Raw genomic sequence first — 22,690 nt, 5'->3', positions numbered from 1 at the left:
TAAGTAGTATTACCTATTAACTGTTGTCCAGGACACCAGAAAGAATTCCCCTGCTCTCCTTCCAAATAGTACCTGAAGTAGCAGATGGGGCCCAGTTTAACGTCTCAGTTGAAACCAGAATGCAGTGCCTGAGGGAGTGGTGGAGGTAGATGCTCACAACATTTAGGAAATGTCTAGATGCGCACTTGAATCGGCAAGGCATAGAAGGCTACGGATTAAGTACTGGTAAATAGGATTAGTAAATTGGGTGCACAATGATTATCATGTACAAGGTAGGCCGAAGGGCCTGCTTCTGTGCTGGTCAGCTCTATGATTCTAACCTCAGCATTTCTGGTAGTGTAACATTCCCTCAGTACAGTACTTAATGGCAGGCTAAACCTTTTCACTCTGGTCTCTGGCTGGGGGAAGGGGAAGGCTCAGTTTAATATCTCTGAAAGACAACAGTTTTAACAATGACATATGCATTCAGTACTGCTCTGATGTCAGTGTGGATTATTTTGTGCTCGCGAAAGGAATTTGAACCAAGAAACTTCTGACTGCATGTTTGGTCCCTAATAGCATTATTTTGAAGTAAGGCAGGGGAGTCACCACTGGTGTCTTGGCCAATATTCTTCCTTTAATCAACTCCACAGAAACAGATGGCCTGGTCATTACCATATTATTGTTTGTGGGAGCTTGCTGTGTGCGTCCAGGTTAGGTGCTTCGTACATTAAGTGAGTGACCACACTTCAGGAGTACTAAACTGAGTGTAAGGGGCTGTGGGATGTCCTGAAAGGTATGCAATAGCGGCAGTTGTAATGCAAGTTGATTTGGAAAGATGCTGACTGAAATCCCTTTGAAAGTAATAACAGACCACAGAGATGTTTAACAATTCTTGCCAAATGCAATGGGTTAGCAGCTGATATGGCTTTTACCCAACTCTTCCCTCATCCAGTCCCTTAAGCTGCCTGCTAATATGTATAGGGTAAAAGTTATACTGAGAAATAAAACATGTTTTGAAAAGGTTGCTTAAAGTGTCTGCATTTATGGAATGTGTCAATCTACTGTGTTCTTTATCCCCTGGATAGACTGGGAGTTGGAGACTCGGGGGTGGGGTTGGTGGAAGTATTCAGTTTGTTCATCGAGGCTAAATTTAGTTTAAATTAAAAATTATATATTTTTAGTTGCTCTGCTGAAATACTCTGGAAGAAGTACTACTGTTCAAAGGAAAACCAAGTCAATTAAACAATTGCATTTGAAAAGTGCCCAGAGTGTTTTCAATTAAAATGGCACTCTCGGTATCTGGTTTTGCCAGACATATGGGATCAATCAGGAAGTTTGTGCTGATGTTTTCTTTGGGAAATGCTGATAGCTCGACGCATGTGTAGCAGCGACAAGGAATCTCAGTTACTCCAGCCGTACTTATTTTTAAAAAAACCCGCCCTCTCCTTTACTGCTTCAGTGTCAGAGTCATAAAGACACTTAGAGTTTCATCCTATCAGGACCTGACTCCTTGTGCCGATCTCCTGAGAAAGTGAGGGTATAAGAGACGATATCGAGAGAGAGAGGGAGATTACTTTGTCTGAATCTTTTTGCAGAAGAAACTGTACAAAAAGCCTGAGGAGCTCTGCAAAGACTGAATTACAACTCTTATCTTACACTTACCTGCGTTTATTTCTGTTGCATAATGCAGCAGGCTGTAGTCCTCTCCTTACTACTGCATGCCGCCTGCTGCTTAGGCGCTTACGTCCCATTCACTTTCCAGAGGAGGCCTTTCATAGGAAGCACCTATGATCTGAAGGAGCGCCGCAATGCCTTGGACACAGGCACCAACCGGGTGCTCAAGCTGGGTGCCATCTTCAAACGAAACGTACGTAAGCTGAGAGAGAAGAGCAGCAACCTGGACTTAGTTTTCCTGGTGGACGAGTCCTCCAGTGTGGGCAACACCAACTTCGTCAATGAGCTGAAGTTCGTCAAGAAGCTGCTGTCGGACTTCCCCGTAGTACCATCTGCCACTCGGGTGGCAATAGTGACCTTCTCCTCCAAGAACAATGTGGTGCCCAGGGTCGACTACATCTCTGCCCCTCAGTACCACCAGCACAAGTGTTCTCTGCTGAATGAGGAAATCCCCGCCATCAACTACAGGGAGGTGGGACCTTCACAAAGGGAGCCATTCCAGCAAGCAGCAGTAAGGCACTCTCTAGTTTACCATTCATTCTCAGATAGGACAGTGGAGCTAATCTATTGATCAAGAGACAAGAGAGAATTGTAAAAGTGTATAGTAGTTGGTTGAGATGTAAAGGGTCCATCAGAATTGTAGTGGATGAGGGAATGGCCCTTCCATTCAAGAATTGAATAGTTTTCACAGAAATGTTGGTGATTTTATCTCAGGGTTCAGAAGCGTGAAATATTTGAAACTACGTGTGTTATTGTGGAAACATTTTAATTCCAATCTCAGTAGCTGTATGTTAAATCACACTGAGTCCCTTTCACCAATCACCCCTTGCTCACTGACTTGGATTGACTTACTCAGTCATAGTAACCCCTCCAGTTCTCCACCTCTATCTTTCTCCTTTTAACACCTCCCTCTTTGACCAAAGGTTTGGTCACCTGCCCTAATATTTGTGTCAAACTTATTTTGGTAACATTTCTAGGAAGGCGCCAGGGACATTTTACTATGCATGTTGTGATTAATGTGTTATTAATATTGGCTTGTATGAGCATTTTGTGCAACACATTAGTTTGTATGTTCAGTAGAACAGATGTCTAAAGTGCTGGCCTGTTCCCAGTGGCTGCACGAGGCTGATTTAGGACAGTCTGATAATCAAAAGTTGTGTGCTGCCTCACAATCACTTAAATTGCCTGACCAGGAGGATCATTGCAAATCTATTAGACAGACCCAGAGTAGAATGTAATACACAGGCAAGACCAACTCTCCCAGCTGCTGAATGCTTAACTGAAGTGAAATATAAGTCTGAACCTCTAAGTGGGGTTTACACAGTTATCAATAAATTGAAGTTGTTTGGAGTAATATTAGAAGAGAAAAGGATATACCCAATGTGAAACTGATGAAAGAATTTTACCTGTGGCTTAGGAGTAGCATGCTAGACTCTGTATTAGAAGGTTGCTGAGCCAAACCTCAGTCTAGAGATCTGGGCACAATATCTAGGCTGACACCCAGCACAGAGGTTGAGTTAATTGTCAGAGGTGTTGTTGCTTGAATACAATGCTAAATTGTCTCCTCTCTTAAGTGGTTTTAAAAGATCCTAAGGGAGCAGAATATTTTTCCTGGATTTTAAACTGGAGAAACTGGCATTTCCGTCTTTGTAACAATAATGCTATTTCAGTAGCTAAGAACTATGAGACAGCCCAAAATTGTGAATGGTACTTTATGAGTCCATAGCTTTAGTTATATTTTGATTAGTAGATGGAAATCAAGTGTAGCACTTAATCAAATAAATTTGACCGGAGAACTCCCTGCTGTCCTTGAAATAGTGGCATGAGATCATTGGTATCCATCACAGGGGATGACAGAGGTCTTAGTCAAACCTCTCATACAGTGGCACATTCATTTTTGCATTGGAATATCGCCATTAGTTGTGTGGGCAAGTGTCTAAAGTGGGTTTAGAACCTGCAACATTCTGAGTCAAGGCAAGACACCATCCATTGACCCACAACCAACGTTGGAGTTGTTGTATTCTCACCAATGTTACTCCATGGAAGGGAGATGGAATAAGCATTAAAGCGCAGATGCAGTTATGTTAAGTGGCATGACTGACCAGAACTTTGTAGACAATGCACCCACAATTTACTGGTGTGAGCTCCTACAGAGCAAGGGTGTCACTTAGGATTGAATAGGAGGAGGCCATTCAGTCCTTCAAGCCACTTCTACTAAGCAGTTAGATCAGTGCTCATCTGTAACCTAGTGCCATCTAGCTAATATTGGTGCAGTAATCCTTAATATTCTCGTCTGACATAAATCAACCCATTGACCCCCAGAGCTTGACAACTTTAGGCAGAGAGAGATCCAGATTTTCTTAACCCTTTGTATGAAGAATTGCATCCCAACATCACTTTCAAACTACACCCTCACACCCATTGTTCTGAATTTCCCTTTTCTCATTTGCAACTTCACACCCATTGGGAATACTTCTATGTGATTTCTTTTTGTGTCAACAAAGCATTGACTTTATTGAATGTTCGTAACTTGGAGCATAGATTCACAAAATTTCCCCCTCCATATGCATCATTATTAATATGAGTGGAAAGCAGAGTATTTTCAACCATCCATAGCATGTAGGAGAGAGGTGAAGTAACTCAAAAGACGCTGGAGGGTTTTCACTGCACTATACTTAACAAAGGCACTCACTCTTAACCTCAAGGACAAAGGAATAACCTTTAAAAACATTTCAGTCTTTCTCCAAGTCAAATAGCAAATATAGCCTCCCCTCCTTGGACTCTGTCTTTACCTCTCATTGTCTTGGTGAAGCAGCCACAGCATAATCAAAGACCCCACCCACCTGGGACATTCTCTCTTCTCTCCTCTTCCATCAGGTAGAAGATACAGGAGCCTGAGGGCACGTACCACCAGACTTAAGGACAGCTTCTATCCCACTGTGATAAGACCATTGAACGGTTCCCTTATACAATGAGATGGACTATGACCTCACGATCTACCTTGTTGTGACCTTGCACCTTATTGCACTACACTTTTTCTGTAGCTGTGACACTGTACTCTGTACTGTTATTGTTTTTACCTGTACTACATCAATGCACTCTGTACTAACTCAATGTAACTGCACTGTGCAATGAATTGACCTGTACGATCAGTTTGTAAGACAAGCTTTTCACTCTACCTTGGTACAAGTGACAATAATAAACCAATACCAATACCAATATGAGAGGGCTGGCAAAATGTAAACATGATTTTATATTAACTCATTTATGGGATGCAGTATCACTGCCAGCCTGTCCCATTGATCTCATTGGAACATGTACAGTTCTTATGGGGTTCAACAGGTTAGGTGTTTCCTTGGCTTGCCTCCTTGAACCAGAGGTCACAGGCCAAAACTAAGGGTCAGTTACTCAGGACTGACATATCTTTACCCAGTGAGTGGTGAATGTTTGAAAATATCTCCCTGGGAAGACCTTGGAGATTCAGTCATTGAGTAAATTCAGGAGAGACTAATGGATTTTTAAATATTAATGGTCAGTGCATGAAAGTGATGCTGAGGTAAAAGATCTGCCATGATCTTATGGAAGGTGGAACAAGCATGAAGTGGCAAAGAAACCACTCCTTCTTCTATTTCTTATGTACTTATGTCAAACCTGATGCCCTATAAAAGATGATATTGTGCTGCCTCCTTGAATGTGATGAAGGTACCTCCATAATGCTATTATGCAGGGAGTTCCAAAGTTAAGGCAGCAATGATAACGGAATGACGATATTTGTCCAAGTTAGGATAGTGAGTGACTTGGGGTGCACCAATTCTTCTAGATGGTTGTGGTCATGGGGTTTGGAAGGTATGTGGGAATAGATATTATTTTCATAGCTATTGTAACATTTATAAGTATATCTCTACAGTCAACCTGAGGATCATAGAGTCATACAGCAAAGTAACAGGCCCTTTGGCCCACTGTGTCTATGCAGGCCATCAAATCCCTATCTAAACTAGTCTCCTTCACCTGCACTTGGTCCATAGCTTCCTATGCCTTGGCCATTCAAGTGCCTGTCCAGATGCTTCTTAAGTGTTGTGGGATTGCCTACCCCCACCACCCGCTCAAGCAATGCGTTCCAGATTCCACAGATTCTGGGGGAACTTTCTGGGGGAGAGAGGGTGGGGCAGGGGAGGGGGGGAGAGAGGGGGAAAAGAAAGAAGAAAGAGAGAGAGAGAGAGAGAGAGAGAGAGAGAGAGAGAACGAGATGGTTTTCTTCCGTGCTTGACTTTATATATATAATCAACTCACTGCCGGAAGTAAGTTTTTCATTGCATCTGTGCATATATGTACTTGGGCATGTGTCAATAAACTCAACTTTGACTGTGACTTTGACTTTCATGAATAATAAGTTGTAAAGCCCTATTTCCATTGACTTTGTCTAACCACATTGGATGCCTGGGTCCAAATGTCCTCATTTTCAAATCTCACCCCTTTCTTTTCCTTTCCCCAAGAACGTCCCAAGTTTTATTATTGTCCCAGCAGCAATGGTTTATTTTTCATCCATATCCCCTCCACTTGTTCCAGACTAGGCTAATGTCATACCTCTCTGATTCAAGGAACATGCTCTTCAACCATACTTTCCTACCCCCTCTTTGCTCTCTCCCACCAGTTCACACTAGAGTTGTCATCTTGTAAAGCACGCAGATATTACACAATTTTCAAATAAAAATGTAGTGGCAGAATGTCGGGATAAACTTGAGAACAGTCCCAAATTGCTTTGTGCTCCATTCCTATCTCCTTTTCAAGTAGTAGAGTTTCTCAATGCATAATGTTTTACTATGTTCCATCTCCAAGAAATGGGAATTCCATCCCAAGATTAGGTAAGACCAGAAATCTGGGAGTTGAGAATCATAGACTAAATTGACCAATTTACCACTGAAGTAATTACAGATTGGAGAATTAGTGCTAATAGTGTTGTTTCTCCCCCCGTAAATGTATTTCACTTCAAGCACACTTTCCTCCAGAGACTGGTGAGTGCACTCAGATCAGTAACAACTTTGTGAAGACTGATATGTTTAATACATCCTTGCACTGAATGAAATCAATGTTCTGTCTCCAAGGATTTATTTTTGTCATTAGCTCTAGATGGACTGATGCACATTGAGGTCTAACTCACACTCAGCCCTGTTCACCCATCATCTGACCTACATCGACTCACGGTCCAGCAAATTCTCATTGTTGATTATGAATTCCTCCATGACTTCACTCTTCCTTATCGATGTAATCACCTCTGGCTCCAATGCCCTCTGAATCCTCTGTCCCCTCCATTTATGGTCTCTGGCACACCCTGGCTTTTCTTTGCTCTACCATTAGTGGCCAAGTCTTCAGCTGTCTCAGCTCTCAACCCTAAATGCCATCATGAAATCTCTCTACCCCTGCACATCTTCACGTTTACAACACTCCTTAAAAGCTACCTCCTTGAACTTTTAGTCACCTGTCCTGACTTTCCTTCTGTGGCCTTTTGTCCATTTCTGTTTGATAATTGCCACTTGTGAATTGGCTTGTGACATTTAGCTACATTAAACACATTTTTTATTCCTTTTTGGGACGTGCTATCACTGGCAAAGACAACATTTATTGCCCATTCTTAATGCCCTTGAGCAAGTGCTGTTGCAGTCCTACTGGTGAAGGTGTTCCAAAGGTGATATTTTGCAGAGGTTTCCAGGATTAAGACCTGGCAAGAATGAGTATATTTCCAAGTTAGGATGGTTACGACTTGGAAGAGAACCTGCTGGTGATGGTGTTCCCATGCACTTGCTGCCTTTGTTCTCCTTGGTGGTAGAGGTCACAGGTGTGGGAGGTACTGTCAGAGTAGCCTCTGAGGCATGAATCTTACTTGCCACTTCTTAGCCCATGCTGGAATATCATCTGCATCTCACTGCATGCAAGCATGGGTCGCATCATTTGCTGAGGAGTTGCAAATGGAATTGTACATCATGCATTCATGAGCAAACATACCCCCTTCTGACTTTAAAAAGGCCACTGATGAAGCAGCTGGAGATGGTTGGGTCCAGGACACTGACTTGAGAAACTCCGAAGATGATGAGCTGGGGTTGGAATGATTGACATCCAACAACCACAGCCATTTTGTCTTGTGCACAGCATGGCTTCAATCCACTCAGTATTTCCTCCTTGATGCCATTGACTAGGGCTCCCTGATGCCATAAAACCATGTCAAATGCTGCCTTAAAACCATGGGCAATTACTCTCACCTCACATCTGGAAAAAAAATGGCATCAGAGAAAGGTGACTTTTTGTGTGCAGCTTTGCACTGTACTGCTGCTGCAAAACTGCTGCAAAGCAACTAATTTCACGTCATATAAGACAATGATAATAAACCTGATTCTGGTTCTTTGATTCTGATTCAGCTCTTTGGTCCACGATTGATCTAAGTAAGCTTTTTAGAAGCAAGCTGTCAATTTTCAGTACTGTACAGCTCACTCAGAAAGTGGTACTTACCTTAAAGAAGCATCAATACAATTAATTTTTTGCATTTTTAGTATATCCACTATGGATAGTCTTCCCATAGTTACAATATGTGCAGCTTCCAATCACACAATCAGGCAATCTCACAGTACAGAAGGAGGACATCTGGCCCATTGTGCTTGTACCAGCTTGTTGAAAGAGTGGCCCAGTTAATCAGAGTTCTCCATTCATTCCATAGGCTCCTGCAGACATTTTCTTTCCAAGTAGACAAAAAGAGTGCAAGTCCATTTGTTGGCAAGAGCATAAACAGACATCGTCAATAGTAGACAGCAACCAAGAAAACTTATAAGAAATTCAGAAGAAACTGCTTCACCTTGGCCATGGTAGAATGCAGAACTCTTTCCCACAGGGAATAATTGAGGTCATTAGAATACATGGGTGGTTTGGGCTGAATGGCCTGTGAATGGGCTGTAGATTCTATGCAAAGATGTATTTGTACAATTCCTTTTTCAATGTTACCACTAAGTCTGCTTCCACCATTATATCAGGCAGTGCACTCCAAATGACAATGGCTTACTGTATTAAAATAAAAGGCTTCCACAAATTCCCTCTGGCCCTACGCAGAACATTTGGATTCCATCTCACCCGCAGAAGTGAAGAACATCCACCTCATTACGTGTGTTGCTTCAACCAGACGTGTTGCAGTTACTAGCAAAGTTTCAATGTAACTGGGTCATTTCCTGTGGGAGGGTAAAATTCAGAAACTTTGTAGAAAATCAAAATTCTAGGCAATTTCTCTAAGCAATCTGGCAGAACTGTTGCTTCAACATCACATTCCACTTAATTTGTTTCTCACTCATTGCATTTAATGATATATCCACACGTCCATCTTAGAATCCATTTCATTCCAAAGAGTGCTTTGTCATTGCTATCTGTAAATCCTAAAAATCTTCAGCCCTGAGAACTACCTCACTGTACCAGGATAAGAAAATTTAATTATAAACTGATATCATAGATGATTTTAGGTATTAGATGTAAGACATGATTCACAATTCTGGCATTCATACCTTGTGAATGAAGCATGATCACAGCTGTTTGCTTCAGTTTCTATGTTGGAACTCATTATTCCAACATCAGCTCCATGTGTTCCATACTGTGCAGATGCTGGTTATTAGCAAGCACCTATTTTAGGGTAAATACATTTCTTCATGGTCTTATGTCTAATGACTAGAATCTTTTATTTTAATTTTGACCAACTGACTAATAAGAGTTTAAAAGTCAGTGAAACAGATAAAGGTTATTATACCAATAAATACATTGCTTGCTCAGAGTTCAATCTTCACCATCCTTTTTCTGTATTTCTCAAGTGCTTTATCCTTTGAACTAACTTATACTGTTTGCTTTAATTATCATATACGATGATATATTCTTTTTATTGCTGCTCTAAACGTTCTCATTTTCTGCCACAGTGGGCAGCCTTCCTGGGCAATTTTGCCACATCCCTTTATAACCTTGAGATGTCAATAAGACTTGACGTCAAGAGTTTGCTGTTTTCCAGTGGAGGTGATGATCAACCACAACGAGTTCTGAGAAGGTAAATGAGCAGAAACTGCTTCGCAAGGCAGGAGGATCAGTGACCAAACAAGACAGTAGGAAGATGGCTGTCAAAAGATCCAGTTGGGAGATGAGGCAATTTTTTTAAAGCAATGAGTTATGATCTGGACTTAAAGGACAGTGGAACCAGATTCAAAAGGGAATTGAATGAATAGGTGCAGGGTTAGAGCAAAGAGTAGAGGAGTGGAATTAATTGGAGAGATTCAAAGAGCCAGCATGGAGATAATGGGCCAAATGTGTTGCAAGATTCTGTAATTCCATGACACTCTCATTTGATCTGTCTGCCTGCACTACATTTTCTCTGTAACTGTAACACTATATTCTACATTCTGTTATTGCTTTTCCCTTGTACTACCACGATGTACTGATGTGATGAAATGATCTGTATGGATGGCATGCAAAACAAAGTTTTTGACTGTACCTTGGTACATGTGACAAGAATAAACCAATTACCAATTACTCCCAGCAATTTTGCACCTTTGCTCTATAGTTCTGCTCCCTCACAGGGATGTAATACTCCAAAATAATTGGACTGACAATAGCTTATACAGCAGTGAATTCCATTACAAGTTGTTGACTGACCACAGGTGTGGCTATGGCTTTAGCTTACAATACAACCGTGGCCAGAATTCAAAATGTTCATCAGCCATGAAGTAATTCAGGCCATTGCAAGACAACAGAAGGTGTTTTATAGTTATAAGTTTTTCCTCATTAGGTTTGCTGATGTTTTCAAGGAGTTGAAGTTTAGCACTCATATTGTTCACCATTGTAGTAGATATATCTCAAGTAAAACACTTGCAGCTGTGAAAACTGTCACACACTTCAACATATGTCTCACTGCTTTTTCAACAAGTACAAAAGGTTAAAGTTCACTTGTTTACCATTACAAATACAAGGAGGAATTTCTATATTCGGAAGGTCGATCTCAGAGGGCTGTGGAAGCTCCATCAATGAATGTACGCAAGACTGAGATCCACAGATATTTGGATGTTGAGGCAATCATGGAATATGGGATTCAGGGAGGAAAATGGAGCTAAGTTTGTGGATCTACTTGAATGGCATTGACGTGGACCATAAGGTCTATTCTTACTCCTATCACTTATTACCTTCTGCCCTTGTCAATAGTAGCATTACATATCCAATTAAAAGTCATGTGCAATTTTCCACATCTGGTCATTGCTACTTAAAGGTAAATTGGACAATACTTGCTAGAGAGCAACAATGCACCTTCTTGTGATTTGTAAATGGACCAAGTTATCTTTTTGTGTATTCTTTTCACTTAATATAAGCAATATGCTGATAAATTTACTCTGTATAACTTGGCTTTCTTTTCTGATTGACGTATTGCATGATTTTTTTCGGTTAAAATACCTTCTTGTGTTTCAACTCTTTGCTCTCACATTAATTATTTTACACTTTTGCCACATTGAGATCCATTTGCCCAACTGCTTAGTAGATTTCACCAGTGAAATTTCTATTCACATAACCCCTTTACAAAACATCTCAAAGCACTTCACGAGAGCATTACCTAAGAAATTGACTGAGCTACATAGGGCAATATTAGAACAGGGGACCAAAAGATGGGTTAAAGGGTTAGTATTTAAAGAGCACATTAAAGATAGATGAGTGGAAAGGGAAAGGGATGTGTAGGGAGGATCTCCAGACTTTAAGGCCTTGGCAGCTGAAGGCAACAGACATTGAAACAGAGTTACTAAACCTGGAGATGACCAAGAAGTCAAGAGGAGCCAAGCTATCTTGAGCCTTATATAGCAGTGAGGGATGGGAAGGGGTGAGACCATGGGGGGATTTCAATTGTTCTCAATTGCACTAGCCTGATTCATCCACGTTCACATCCAAGAAAGCAATCATCTGTCTATTTCCGAAGTCTGGTGCTGGGCATGCAAATGATGCAGCCTGCCTAATGTAGCTGACCAAATGTAACTAGCCTCACAGCTCCAGCAACTCAGGTTCAATCCTGACCTCTGGTGATGTCTGTGTGGAGTTTGCAGGTTCTCACTGTGGCCATGTGGATTTCCCTCGGGTATTCGGGTTCCCTCCCACATCCTAAAGGTACACAGGAAGGTTAAATGACTGCTGAAAATTACCCCCAATGTAAATAGTTGGGTGGTAGGAGAGGGCAAATAAGAGGGAATAAGTTACAGGGAAATAGTTGGGGGATCATGATGGATGAGGTTACTCTGAGAGTGAGCGAGCCAGCCAGGACTCGATGACCCAAATGGCTTCTTTCTGTGGCATAAGGAAATATGGGAACTCCAATGATTAATGTGTCACAATACACACACTCCTCACCCAATCCAGAAACCAAACCAAAGTAGGATGAAATGATCCAAATAGCCTTTTTCATCCAAAGTTCACTCATGATCCCTCCCTTAACAGTGTGGTGGAAAATACGGCATAGATGGTGATGTGAAAATCATCAGTGTTAACATCAACCAATCATTTGGTCATTGCCACAATGATTTGTGTGGGATCTTGCTGTGCAACAATTGCCCACCCACCTCCATTTTTTCACATTTACAGGATTTCACAAGTATTTCTTTTAGCAAGAAATCCTGGGTTGGTGAAGGCTGCAGTATAATCACAAGTCTTTCTTCCTCTTCAACATCTGACAACACTTGTTCGTGGTAATGTTAAACTGCCAGCAGACGAGAATACACTCAGTGCTGGATACTTGTAGGAAGTGTGCTCCTGTGGGAATGTCTGGAAAATATAGACTCTGAAAGAAAAAAAACGATCTAAAACCTCAAAGATGTACAAGCCCAGCTCCAACAAAACCCATCATTTTGTTTTGAATCCATGTCATTCTGTATTTTTTTTTGTTCTCTGTTTTGATATTTCTCTTTCCTTACATCCTTATTACATAACTTGTACCGCTCCCTAAGGGTGTCAACACTACGGTCCTTCTGACTCAGCCTCTGCAAAGCTATCATCAATACCTTTTACCCTTGATTCAACAGCTACCAGCCCATCTCCACCCAGACCTCCAGTATTAAGCTGATCTATCGCAAAGGATACAGTCTGAATCCCTTCAGTCCTGTCAAAATCACAAAGAATTGATGGTGACTGCAGTTCACAATCCCTCTGTTCCCCTGATTGCTACACATTTTTCCTACATTAGAGCAGTGACTACACTTCAGTGGTTGTAAAGTGGCTGAAAGGGACGTGAAAGGGGCTGAATCAATGCAAGGCTTTCTGGAAGATCAAAACAGGCAGGGCACTCTCTTCATTACCAGTCCCTCTTTTGTTCAACTACAGAAAGAAACTATTCCCGGGGGTAAGAGGATCGTTAACCACAGATTTATGATAATTGGCAAAGGAAATGGAGGCAAGATCAGGAAAATTTTCTTCATCCAGCTAGCTATTGTGTTCTGGAATGCACTGCCTGAAAGAGTGGTGGAAACAGATTCAAGAGCAGTTTTCAAAAGGGGAGTTGGATAAATACTTAAGTGGACAAAAATTTTGCAGGGCTATGAAGAGAGGAACTAACTGGTGACTCTTTTACAGGCACAAGTGCACAGATGGTCTTCTTCTCCATTGTGAAGTAAATAAATCACAAAATCCAATCAGCGTCAATTTAAAACTGCCTGCCTTCTTGTGTAACATCAATTAACAATGATACTTGTGCATAGTTTAATATGCCCTCCTATACAGCACTGGTTGACATTCATTTTGAATGATTTAGTAGAGCAAAGTTTTGTCATTAAATCATTCTGATTTATTGTCAACCATTAACCTTCACAGCATACCAAGCACTACACTCCTGTTGTATTTCATTCCAAAAACATTTAGGACTGTTGGTTCAGAAAGCAGTATTTAGAAAATGTGGTCTTGTTTACAGTCAAGGGGTCAATCGTGTCAATCACAGTGACAGCAAACTCAATGACTGTTCAAGAAACACAGTAATGAATGCCATCAGGTTAACTGATGACAGACAGCAGTCGTGGCTACAAACAAATAATTGAGTTCCAAAAATACAGTTCCTCCAGGATAAAATACAAGGAAATATAATGGTTGCCATGATTTGCCATGAAAGAAAGGAAAGAGGGAAGAAAGGCAGGTTTGCATTTATTGGCCAGAAATTCCATTGAGCTGAATTTTGGAATACGATGAGCTCTTATTTCGGAATGGCATTTCAGTGCTGTCAAGGGAATGAATTTCTAGAGATTAATGTCTTTCATAAATTCAGGATACCCCAAAGCACTTTACAGCCAATGACGTATTTCTGAAGTGTAGTCACTGTTTTAATGTGGGAAATGTGCCAGCCAATAACTACACAACAATGTCCCACAGATAATAATGTGGAAATTGGACGGATTTTTTGCAATATTGGTTGTGGGGTCAATATTGGCTGGCACAATATTGGCTGGTTTTATCTTGAGACCTTTTCTGTCTACTTGAGCAGGCAAATAGTGTCTCACTTCAACATGTCATTCAAAAGGCAGCACCTTCAGCAGTTCAGGACTCCCTCAGGATTCCACAGAAATCATCCTGGGGTTTGTGCTCAGATCTCTGCTGTGGGACATGAATCCACAACCTTCTGAGTCAGAGGAAGGTAAGAGAGAGCAATTGCCAATAAAATGACCTCCAAACAGTAGGATCACTTAAGCTTCTCTCACATTAAACCAATAAGAAAACTGAAACACATCATTCAATCCATGCCCTGCACTCATAGCCACTTGGAGTAGCGCAAAGGGCGCAGCTAGTAGGGCTGCTCCCCCCAGCTTCAGCAACCCAGGTTCAATCCTGACCTCGAGTACTGTCTGTGTGGAGTTTGCACGTTCTCCCCATGTATGTATGGGTTTTCTTTGGATGCTCCAGTTTCCTCCCACATCCCAAAGATGTAGAATAGATTCATTGGTCTGAGTAAATTGCCTCCAGTGTATAGGTGAATGGTAGAACCTGGGGTTGGGGGGGAGTTGATGGGAATGTGGGGAGAATTAAAAAATGGGAATAATGTAAATGGGTTCATGGTGATTGACTTTGACTTCGTGAGGTGAAGGAGGTATAAAGAGCATTTGAGTCTCTGGGCCTGTACTCGATGGAGTTCAGAATGATGAGGGTGGACCTCATCGAAACCTACCAAATACTGAAAGGCCTGGGTAGACTGGACGTGGAGAGGATGTTTCCATTAGTAGGAGAGTCTAGGATCTGAGGGCACAGCCTCAGAACAAAGGGAAATCCCTTTGGAATTGAGATGAGGAGGAATTTCTTCAGCCAGAGGGTGGTGCATTTATAGAATTCGTTACCATGGAGGGCTGTGGAGGCCAAGTCATTGGGTGTATTTAAGGCAGAGACTGATAGGTTTTTGGTTGGTAAGGGGGTTAAGGGTTGCAGGGAGAAGGCGGGAGAATGGGATTGAGAAAAGAAATCAGCCATGATTGAATGGCTGAGCAGACTCGATGGGCAGAATGGGCATGGCCTAATTCTGCTCCTATATCTTATGGTCTTATGGTGTTAGGACCTGTTTCCATGTTATATTACTCTATGCCTATTCCTATGGTATAATGAATGGAGGAATTTCTATCCATGGATTACAATAAGAATGCTCTTTGTGCAAGAGGAGGGTCTACAGGTCTGTGTAAATAAATTTGCCTTCCACTGCTGCATGACAATTTATCTTTAACCTTCTGGTTTTCAACTCCACGTTCACTCTCTAACGTTGTCTGGGACAGGGACGCAGATGCTGACAACCTCTAGTTCTATCTCAGTCAGTGCTCCCAATTCATTCTCAGGAAAGCTCAATTCATGGTTTTTAGCACCTCATACCAAAGTTGAGCATTTGGCTACCCGAAGCATCAGTCACAGTTCAATGGGAAATCCTCTTGCTTCTGAGACAGTGGGAACATTTTGAACACAATAAACAGAGCTGAGGTTTTACCAAGGGAGTCCTACAATCACTGCATTTCAAATGAGACTTTAACGTGAAACACTCTGTCTACTCTCTCAGGTAGGCATAAAATAAATCACATTATTTCAAAGGGGAGTTATCTCTGTTATAACAAACAATCTGAGGGAGGAACTCAGCGGGTCGAGTAGCATCTGTGGAAAGGAATTGTTGACATTTTGGGTCGAAACCCTGCATCAGGTCCTTTCCTCCCACAGGTTCGACCTGCAGAGTTCTTCCAGCAGATTGCTTATTGCTCCAGATTCCAGCATCTGCAGTCTCTTGTGTCTCCAGTTATCTCTGTTGGTCTGGCTAATGCTTATATCCCTCATTAACATCATAAAAAAACAGGTTATCTGTCATTAGCACATTATTGTTTGTGGAATCTTGCTCAAAAGTGACTGCAGCATATCTGACAATACAACGCTGATTATTCTTTGAAGATTACCTCATTGGCTGTAAAATGGCATGGGATGTCCCAAAGCCCAAAAGGCAACTCTTTCTTTTTCTGAGCCCTGCTCCCTCAGGGTGACCTCAGCTGTAGGTTATCTCAATGCCCTGTTTGATCCTGACCCAAGCTCCAAATCCCCATCCAAACTCTTGTCAACTCTGTGACTTCTTTACAATACTAACCTCTCCCTGTGCAAACTAAAGACTACCACCAGTGAATTCAAGTGAACTGAAGACCACTGCCAGTGAATTCAAGTGCACTCGATTTCTCCAGCACCCATCTAAGCAAACTCAGATCCAGAACTGTCGCATCTTCACCCTGACCTGCACAAGATCCCTCACCTTCACCTGCACTGGCTTCCTCCCCCCAGCTGCCAGAATTAAATGATACTGGTTCTCATTTACCAACCTTGCCACACTCACACTCGCTGCAGCCTGGATCAGCAGCCTTTACCAGCATTACATCTTGACCTCTCTTCAGGCTCTTTGCTTGTCCATCAGCTTCCCTCCTCCTCCTCTTCTCCACCAGCTGTAGGAACCCTCAGCTGCTGTAGCCCTGAACCCCTCTATCCCCATCAAACTAAATCTGATCACAACTCCTGGAATCCACAAATGACCCGGCAAGGATTGCTGTTTGTGGAAGTGAATTCCAAATTTCTCTGACCCTTGGCATGTGGAAGTGTCTCCTAACTTCACCCCGAAAGGTCTGGCTCTATTCTGGAGTAATGATTCTTACCCCAGACTCCCCAATCAGTGGGAACACTCTCCCTCTGTCCACCTCATAAGTTCCCGATAATTTCTTGAAAATTTTAATCAAACTTCTAATCATAGGGAATACAACCATAGCTTGTGTAATCCCTCCTCATTAACCCTCGGAATCCAGAAAAGTCTTGATTAAATCTTCACTGCTTTCCCCACATGGCCAATATATTTTTCCTTTGGTGTATTGCTCAGAACTGCTCATAATGCTCTATTTCTGGTCTAAGTGGTGCTTTGCATAATATTAGCATAATTTCTATTCCTTTGAACACCACCCCTCTGGATATAAAATCCTACAATCCTTATCCACATTAGTCTGTGTTATTTTAATTATTTGTGTACATGTGCCCCAAGCCTCTCTGAACCTCCATTGGCTCTAGATCTTTAACACTGCATATTGGGCGGCGCAGTTACACAGCCAGTACAGCCGCTGCCTCGCAGTGCCAGAGACCCAGGTTCAATCCTGACCTTGGGTACTGTCCATGTGGAATATGCACATTATCCCTGTGACTGCATAGCTTTCTTCTGGGTGATCCAGCTTCCTCCCACATCCCACAGACATGCAGGTCAGTGGGTTAAGTGGCCACTGCGAATTAGTCTTGGTGTGTAGATGAGTGGTAAAATCTGGGGGGAGTTGATGAGAATGTGGGGAGAATTTTTAAAAATGGATTAATGGAGGACTAGTGTAAATGGGGGTTTGATAATTGACTCAATGAGCCAAAGGGCCTGTTTCTGTACTGTATATCTCTATGACTCTGTGATGTAAGAAGTTCCCTGTTGTACACTAACCTTCTGCTCTTCGTCCCAGCAAATCCTGCGGCATTCACGGGTGAACTCCACCAAAGTGGTCTTCCTTATCACAGATGGGTACTCCAATGGCGGAGATCCGAGACCAATCGCAGCAGCCTTGCGGGACCTGGGGGTGGAGATCTTCACACTGGGCATCTGGCAGGGCAACATTCGGGAGTTGCATGACATGGCGTCACACCCCAAGGAGGAGCACTGCTACATCCTGCACAGCTTCGCTGAGTTTGAAACTCTGGCTCGAAGGGCTCTTCATGAAGGTAAGTGTCTGCGCCAACTTCAATGCACGACCCAGCATAGAAACACTCAATCTAAATGGTCTATGTCTCCACCAGAACCTAGAAACACTCGGTCCAAGTGGTCTACGACTCCACCAGAGCTTCCTCTACCCTACTTCACCTCTTCCTAACTGCGGATCCTCCTATTCCTTTCTCACCCATGTGTTTATCCTGTTCCCCTTAAACCCAACACTTCTGCCTACCTCAACCAGCCTCCCTGCATTCGTGTAGGGAAGTTTCTACTTAAATTCTGTCTCCCTATTGTGGCCTTCCGTATTTACTCTGCAAGCACTTTCACAGCCTGTCCCCAGTTGGATTCATCAGTGGCATGTTCAACTTCAATAACATCCCTAGGCTGAGTGCACAAGAGGTCTATCCAACTAATAGGGAATAATATCATGTGGTGTCATGCTAGACACCAAGGCAAACCTCTCTCATTGCATTCAGTCAATAAATTACACCATATATGGGAACAAATTTCTCGATTGTTTTTATATTTCTTTTTATAAGTTCATAATTAAACACATATCAGGACATCTTGTCCGACTGCTATAAGGGCAGCAAGTGGCGCAGGAGTTTGTCCTGTTGCCTGACAACTCAAATGGCATAGGTTCAATCCTGACCTCAGGTGCTATCTGTGTGGAGTGTTTCATGTTCTCCCTATGACTGTGTGGGCTTGCTCCGGTTGCTCTGATTTCCTCCACATCTCAAAGGCATGCTGGTAGGTTAATTGGTTGCCACAAATTACCCCTTGGTTTTGTTTGAGGGCAAAAAAAAATTAAAAAAGGGAAAATAACTACAGCCCACAAGGTCTTTGCCAACCACAACGCCACATTAAACTAATTCCATCTGCTTGCACGTGGTCTACATCCCTCCATTCCCTGCCTGTTCATGTGCCTGTCTAAATGCCTCTTAAACATTGCTGTTATTTCTGCTTCCACCACCTCCCCTGGCAGCACGTTCCAGGCACCTACCATTCTCTCTGTAAAAAGCTTGCCTTGTAAAAACTTTCCCCCTCTCACTTTAAAGCTACGCCCTCGAGTATTTGACATTTCCACCCTGGGAAAAAGACTCTAACAATCCTCTCTATTGCCTCTTATAATTTTATATACTTCTATCAACTTGCCCTTCAGTCTCCAATGCTCCAGAAAAAATGATCCAAGTTTGTCCAACCTCTCGTTATAGCTAATACTCTCTAATCCAGACAACATCCTGGTGAACCTCTTTTGCTTCCTCTCAATAGCGTCCGTATCCTTCCTGTAATGCGGCAACGAATACTGCACATAATACTCCATATGTGGCCAAAGAAAAGTTTTATACTGTTGCAACATGACTTGCCAACTTTTGAACAAAATGCCCTGACCATTAATGACAAGTATATTCTTCACCCACTTTACCACCCTATCTACTTGTGTTGCCACTTTCAGGGAGCTATGGACTTGCATCCTAAGATCCCTCTATACATTAATGCTCCTAAGGGTCCTGCCATTTACTCTATACTTTCTCTTACATTGACTTCACAAAGTGCAACACCTCACATTTGTCCAGATTAATTGATGGACATGCCTGAGAGAATGAGTTCTAGGGATACGGAGAATATAAGTTTGCAGACGACACAAGGGTTGGTGATGTTGTGGATAGTGTGGAGGATTGTCGAAGATTGCAGAGGGACATTTATAGGATGCAGAGCTGGGCTGAGAAGTGGCAGATGGAGTTCAATCCGGAGAAGTGTGAGGTGGTACACTTTGGAAGGACAAACACCAAGGCAGAGTACGAGGTAAATTGCAGGATTCTGGGTAGTGTGGAGGAGCAGAGGGATCTGGGGGTTCATATCCACAGATCCCTGAAAGTTGCCTCACAGGTGGATAGGGTAGTTAAGAAATCTTATGGGACGTTAGCATTCATAAGTTGTGGGATCGAGTTTAAGAGCCGCGAGGTAATGATGAAGCTCTACAAAACTCTGGTTAGACCACACTTAGAGTACTGTGTCCAGTTCTGGTCACTTCATTGTAGGAAGGATGTGGAAGCGTTGGAAAGGGTTCAGAGGAGATTTACCAGGATGCTGCCTGGTTTAGAGAGTATACATTATGAGGAGAGACCAAGGGAGCTAGGGCTTTACTCTTTGGAGAGAAGGAGGATGAGAAGAGACATGATAGAGGTATACAAAATATTAAGAGGAATAGACAGAGTGGACATCCAGCGCCTCTTTCCCAGGGCACCAATGCTCAATACAAGAGGGCATGGCTTTAAAGTAATGGGTGGGAAGTTCAAGGGAGATATCAGAGGAGGTTTTTTACCCAGAGAGTGGTTGGGGCGTGGAATGCGCTGCCTGGGGCGGTGGTGAAGGCAGGTACATTAGTCAAATTCAGAGATTGCTAGATAAGCATGTGGAGGAATTTAAAATAGAGGGATATGTGGGAGGAAGGGGTTAGATAGTCTTAGGACTGGGTTTGAAGGTCAGCACAACATGGTGGGCCAAAGGGCCTGTATTGTGCTGTACTGTTCTATGTTCTGTGTTCTAAGGGGAGGGAATGAGAGTTACTGGATTACTCCCCAGAAGCCAACATGGATCTGATGGGCAGAGTGGCCTCCTTTTGTTCCATTGTAGGGATATGGATAGGCTGCATTAAACAATGCAACCTTATCATTCTGGAGTGCCGTCCTTACTCAAATAAACACCCCACATATTGTGACATTGAGGACTATCACTTCTCTAAACTGATTGGGCAGCTCCTCCAAACAGATATGTCAATCATTCATCAATCATCTTATCAGTGTACAATAATAGCTTTTGGAATGTAATATATCGTTTTAAAAATTGACATTAAAATGCTCAAGTAAAGCACAAGTTTGATTATTTGTACTAATTGCTCTGGGTAGCTCTGTCACCTTAGAATCAGAACATGCTGGGCACATCCCACTCCAAAAATTTTAACAATGAACCCACTGAGAGAGTGTGGCAATCTTAGTGGAGCTGACTCTCACATGTAATGTTAAACTAAGGCCACACCTGTTCCTTCATTAAAGATTCCATAGTGTGATTTGAAGACAAATGGGGGACTTCTTCATGTCCCAGGAGAAATATTTACCCTCAATTAATCTTACAAAAGTATGTAATCTGGTTGTTAACTCTTGCTAATTGTGGAGCTTGCTGTGTGCTTATTGGCTGCTGCATTCCCTACAGTGCAACAGTGACTTACACTTTGAAAGTATCTCATTGGTGCAAGTCTTTTTGGGACATGTTTAGTTCATGAGAGGTGCAATAGAATGCAATTTCTTTCTTATGTTACATAATAGACATTCAGTATGTAATGCACTGAAAAAATGAGAATTAATTATGCTTTTGTGTCAATTATCAATTTTCAAAATGATAAAAACCCTTGTGAGTTTTCTAATGTATAATCCTTAATTGGTAACACTTTTAATGTCTCCAGCCCACCGGATTAAGAAAGTGAAAATATATATCTTCTACCACATGCCTTGCCAAGATGGGGAAAGATGTGGCTCTTAACACCAAATCACATTTCGATATACTATCCTTCTCCTTGATCCTTTCTTTTTATTTGACCTTCTTTCTTTGGCCCAGCCTCTTGCCTTTCTTTTAAAAATTCACTTTCTCTTCGACCCACACAAGCACTATAAACAATTTTCTCAGCGGGATTTCTTCAGTGCTTTCCTTTCTCAGGTTGTACACTGAGCCAATTCTCATCCTCAGTGATTTCAGCCTCTATCCAAGTCAGTTTGCTTACCTTCTGGACAGTTTGCTGCCCTCCTACCTGCACCTCACACCCCCCCCCCCCAATTTAATCCTTCCCTCATTATATACTTCCCTATCCAAGTTCCACAGCTACTGCCAAAACTTGACACCTCTCGGTACCTCACATGTATCTCTTAAACACCCAACATTAAGACCTTCAGCCACCCTGCCTGTCTCAGTTCATTTGCTGCTGAAACCCTTATTTGCAGCTGTTCCAGACTCAGCCATTGTAATGCATTCCTGGCCAGTATCCCTGGTTCACTCTCTGTAAATTAGATGCTTTGTCCAAACTTACCCCAAGACAGTCCCATCACCCTTGTGCTTGCTGTCTAACATGCAACTCTGGTTAATCAACATGCTGGTTTTAAAATACTCATCTCTTTTTTCATCAAGCTGGTATCCTTTGTGCTCTTCTAATTGTTGGATCTTAATCACCCCAAATATGTCCGTCCCAATATTGATGGCCATACCATTATACCAAGGCCCTACATTCAGGAGTTCCCTCCATAAACCTCTCCACCCCTCTCTCCTCCTTTAAGAAGCTCCTGAAACCTATCTCCTTAATCAACCTTTCTGTCACCTGTCCTGACATCTTCTTCGGTGGTTTGGTTTCAAATTTTGTTTTATAGTACTTCCATGAAATGCTTAGGACATTTTGAAGGCTTACTAATGTTATATGAATGCAATTTGTTGTTGTAATGGTGATGCCAGTGGCTTGCACGGGATTAAATGCAAGTTCTCAGTTGACCATCTAGCAGGAAAGATCATCCCATTCTCACAACCTGTTCTTCCTACATTTGCATTTTCCAGTTTAAAGCAAAAAGAATGGACAAAATTATACCCAGCCCAAATTCTGTCCAAACCAACTTCTGCAGTTTAAGACAACATGAGCCCATTTCTGAACAGGGCAACTCAGGAGCCAGCACTGTCTCCCACCTCTGAATCAGGTCATGGTTTCAAATCTCATTCCCGAAATGTGTGTACAAGGCTTAGTGCAGT

The 22,690-nt window shown here is 42.3% G+C and overlaps 1 protein-coding gene across 1 annotated transcript in view; it reads left to right on the top strand.

Moving 5' to 3' along the window:
- Window positions 1-1,666: 1,666 nt before the first annotated feature.
- LOC127572555 (sushi, von Willebrand factor type A, EGF and pentraxin domain-containing protein 1-like) overlaps window positions 1,667-22,690 on the top strand; it is a 186,209-nt gene continuing 165,185 nt past the window's right edge. The window contains 2 exon segments of the mRNA XM_052019945.1: window positions 1,667-2,167; window positions 17,661-17,916. Of these exon segments, the coding sequence (XP_051875905.1) occupies window positions 1,667-2,167; window positions 17,661-17,916 (757 nt within the window).

The sequence above is a fragment of the Pristis pectinata genome, chromosome 7 (assembly GCF_009764475.1).
Source record: "Pristis pectinata isolate sPriPec2 chromosome 7, sPriPec2.1.pri, whole genome shotgun sequence".
Classification (NCBI taxonomy): Eukaryota; Metazoa; Chordata; class Chondrichthyes; order Rhinopristiformes; family Pristidae; genus Pristis; species Pristis pectinata.
Note: the sequence above shows the minus strand (reverse complement) of the source record. Positions and strands in the feature narration are given on the sequence as shown.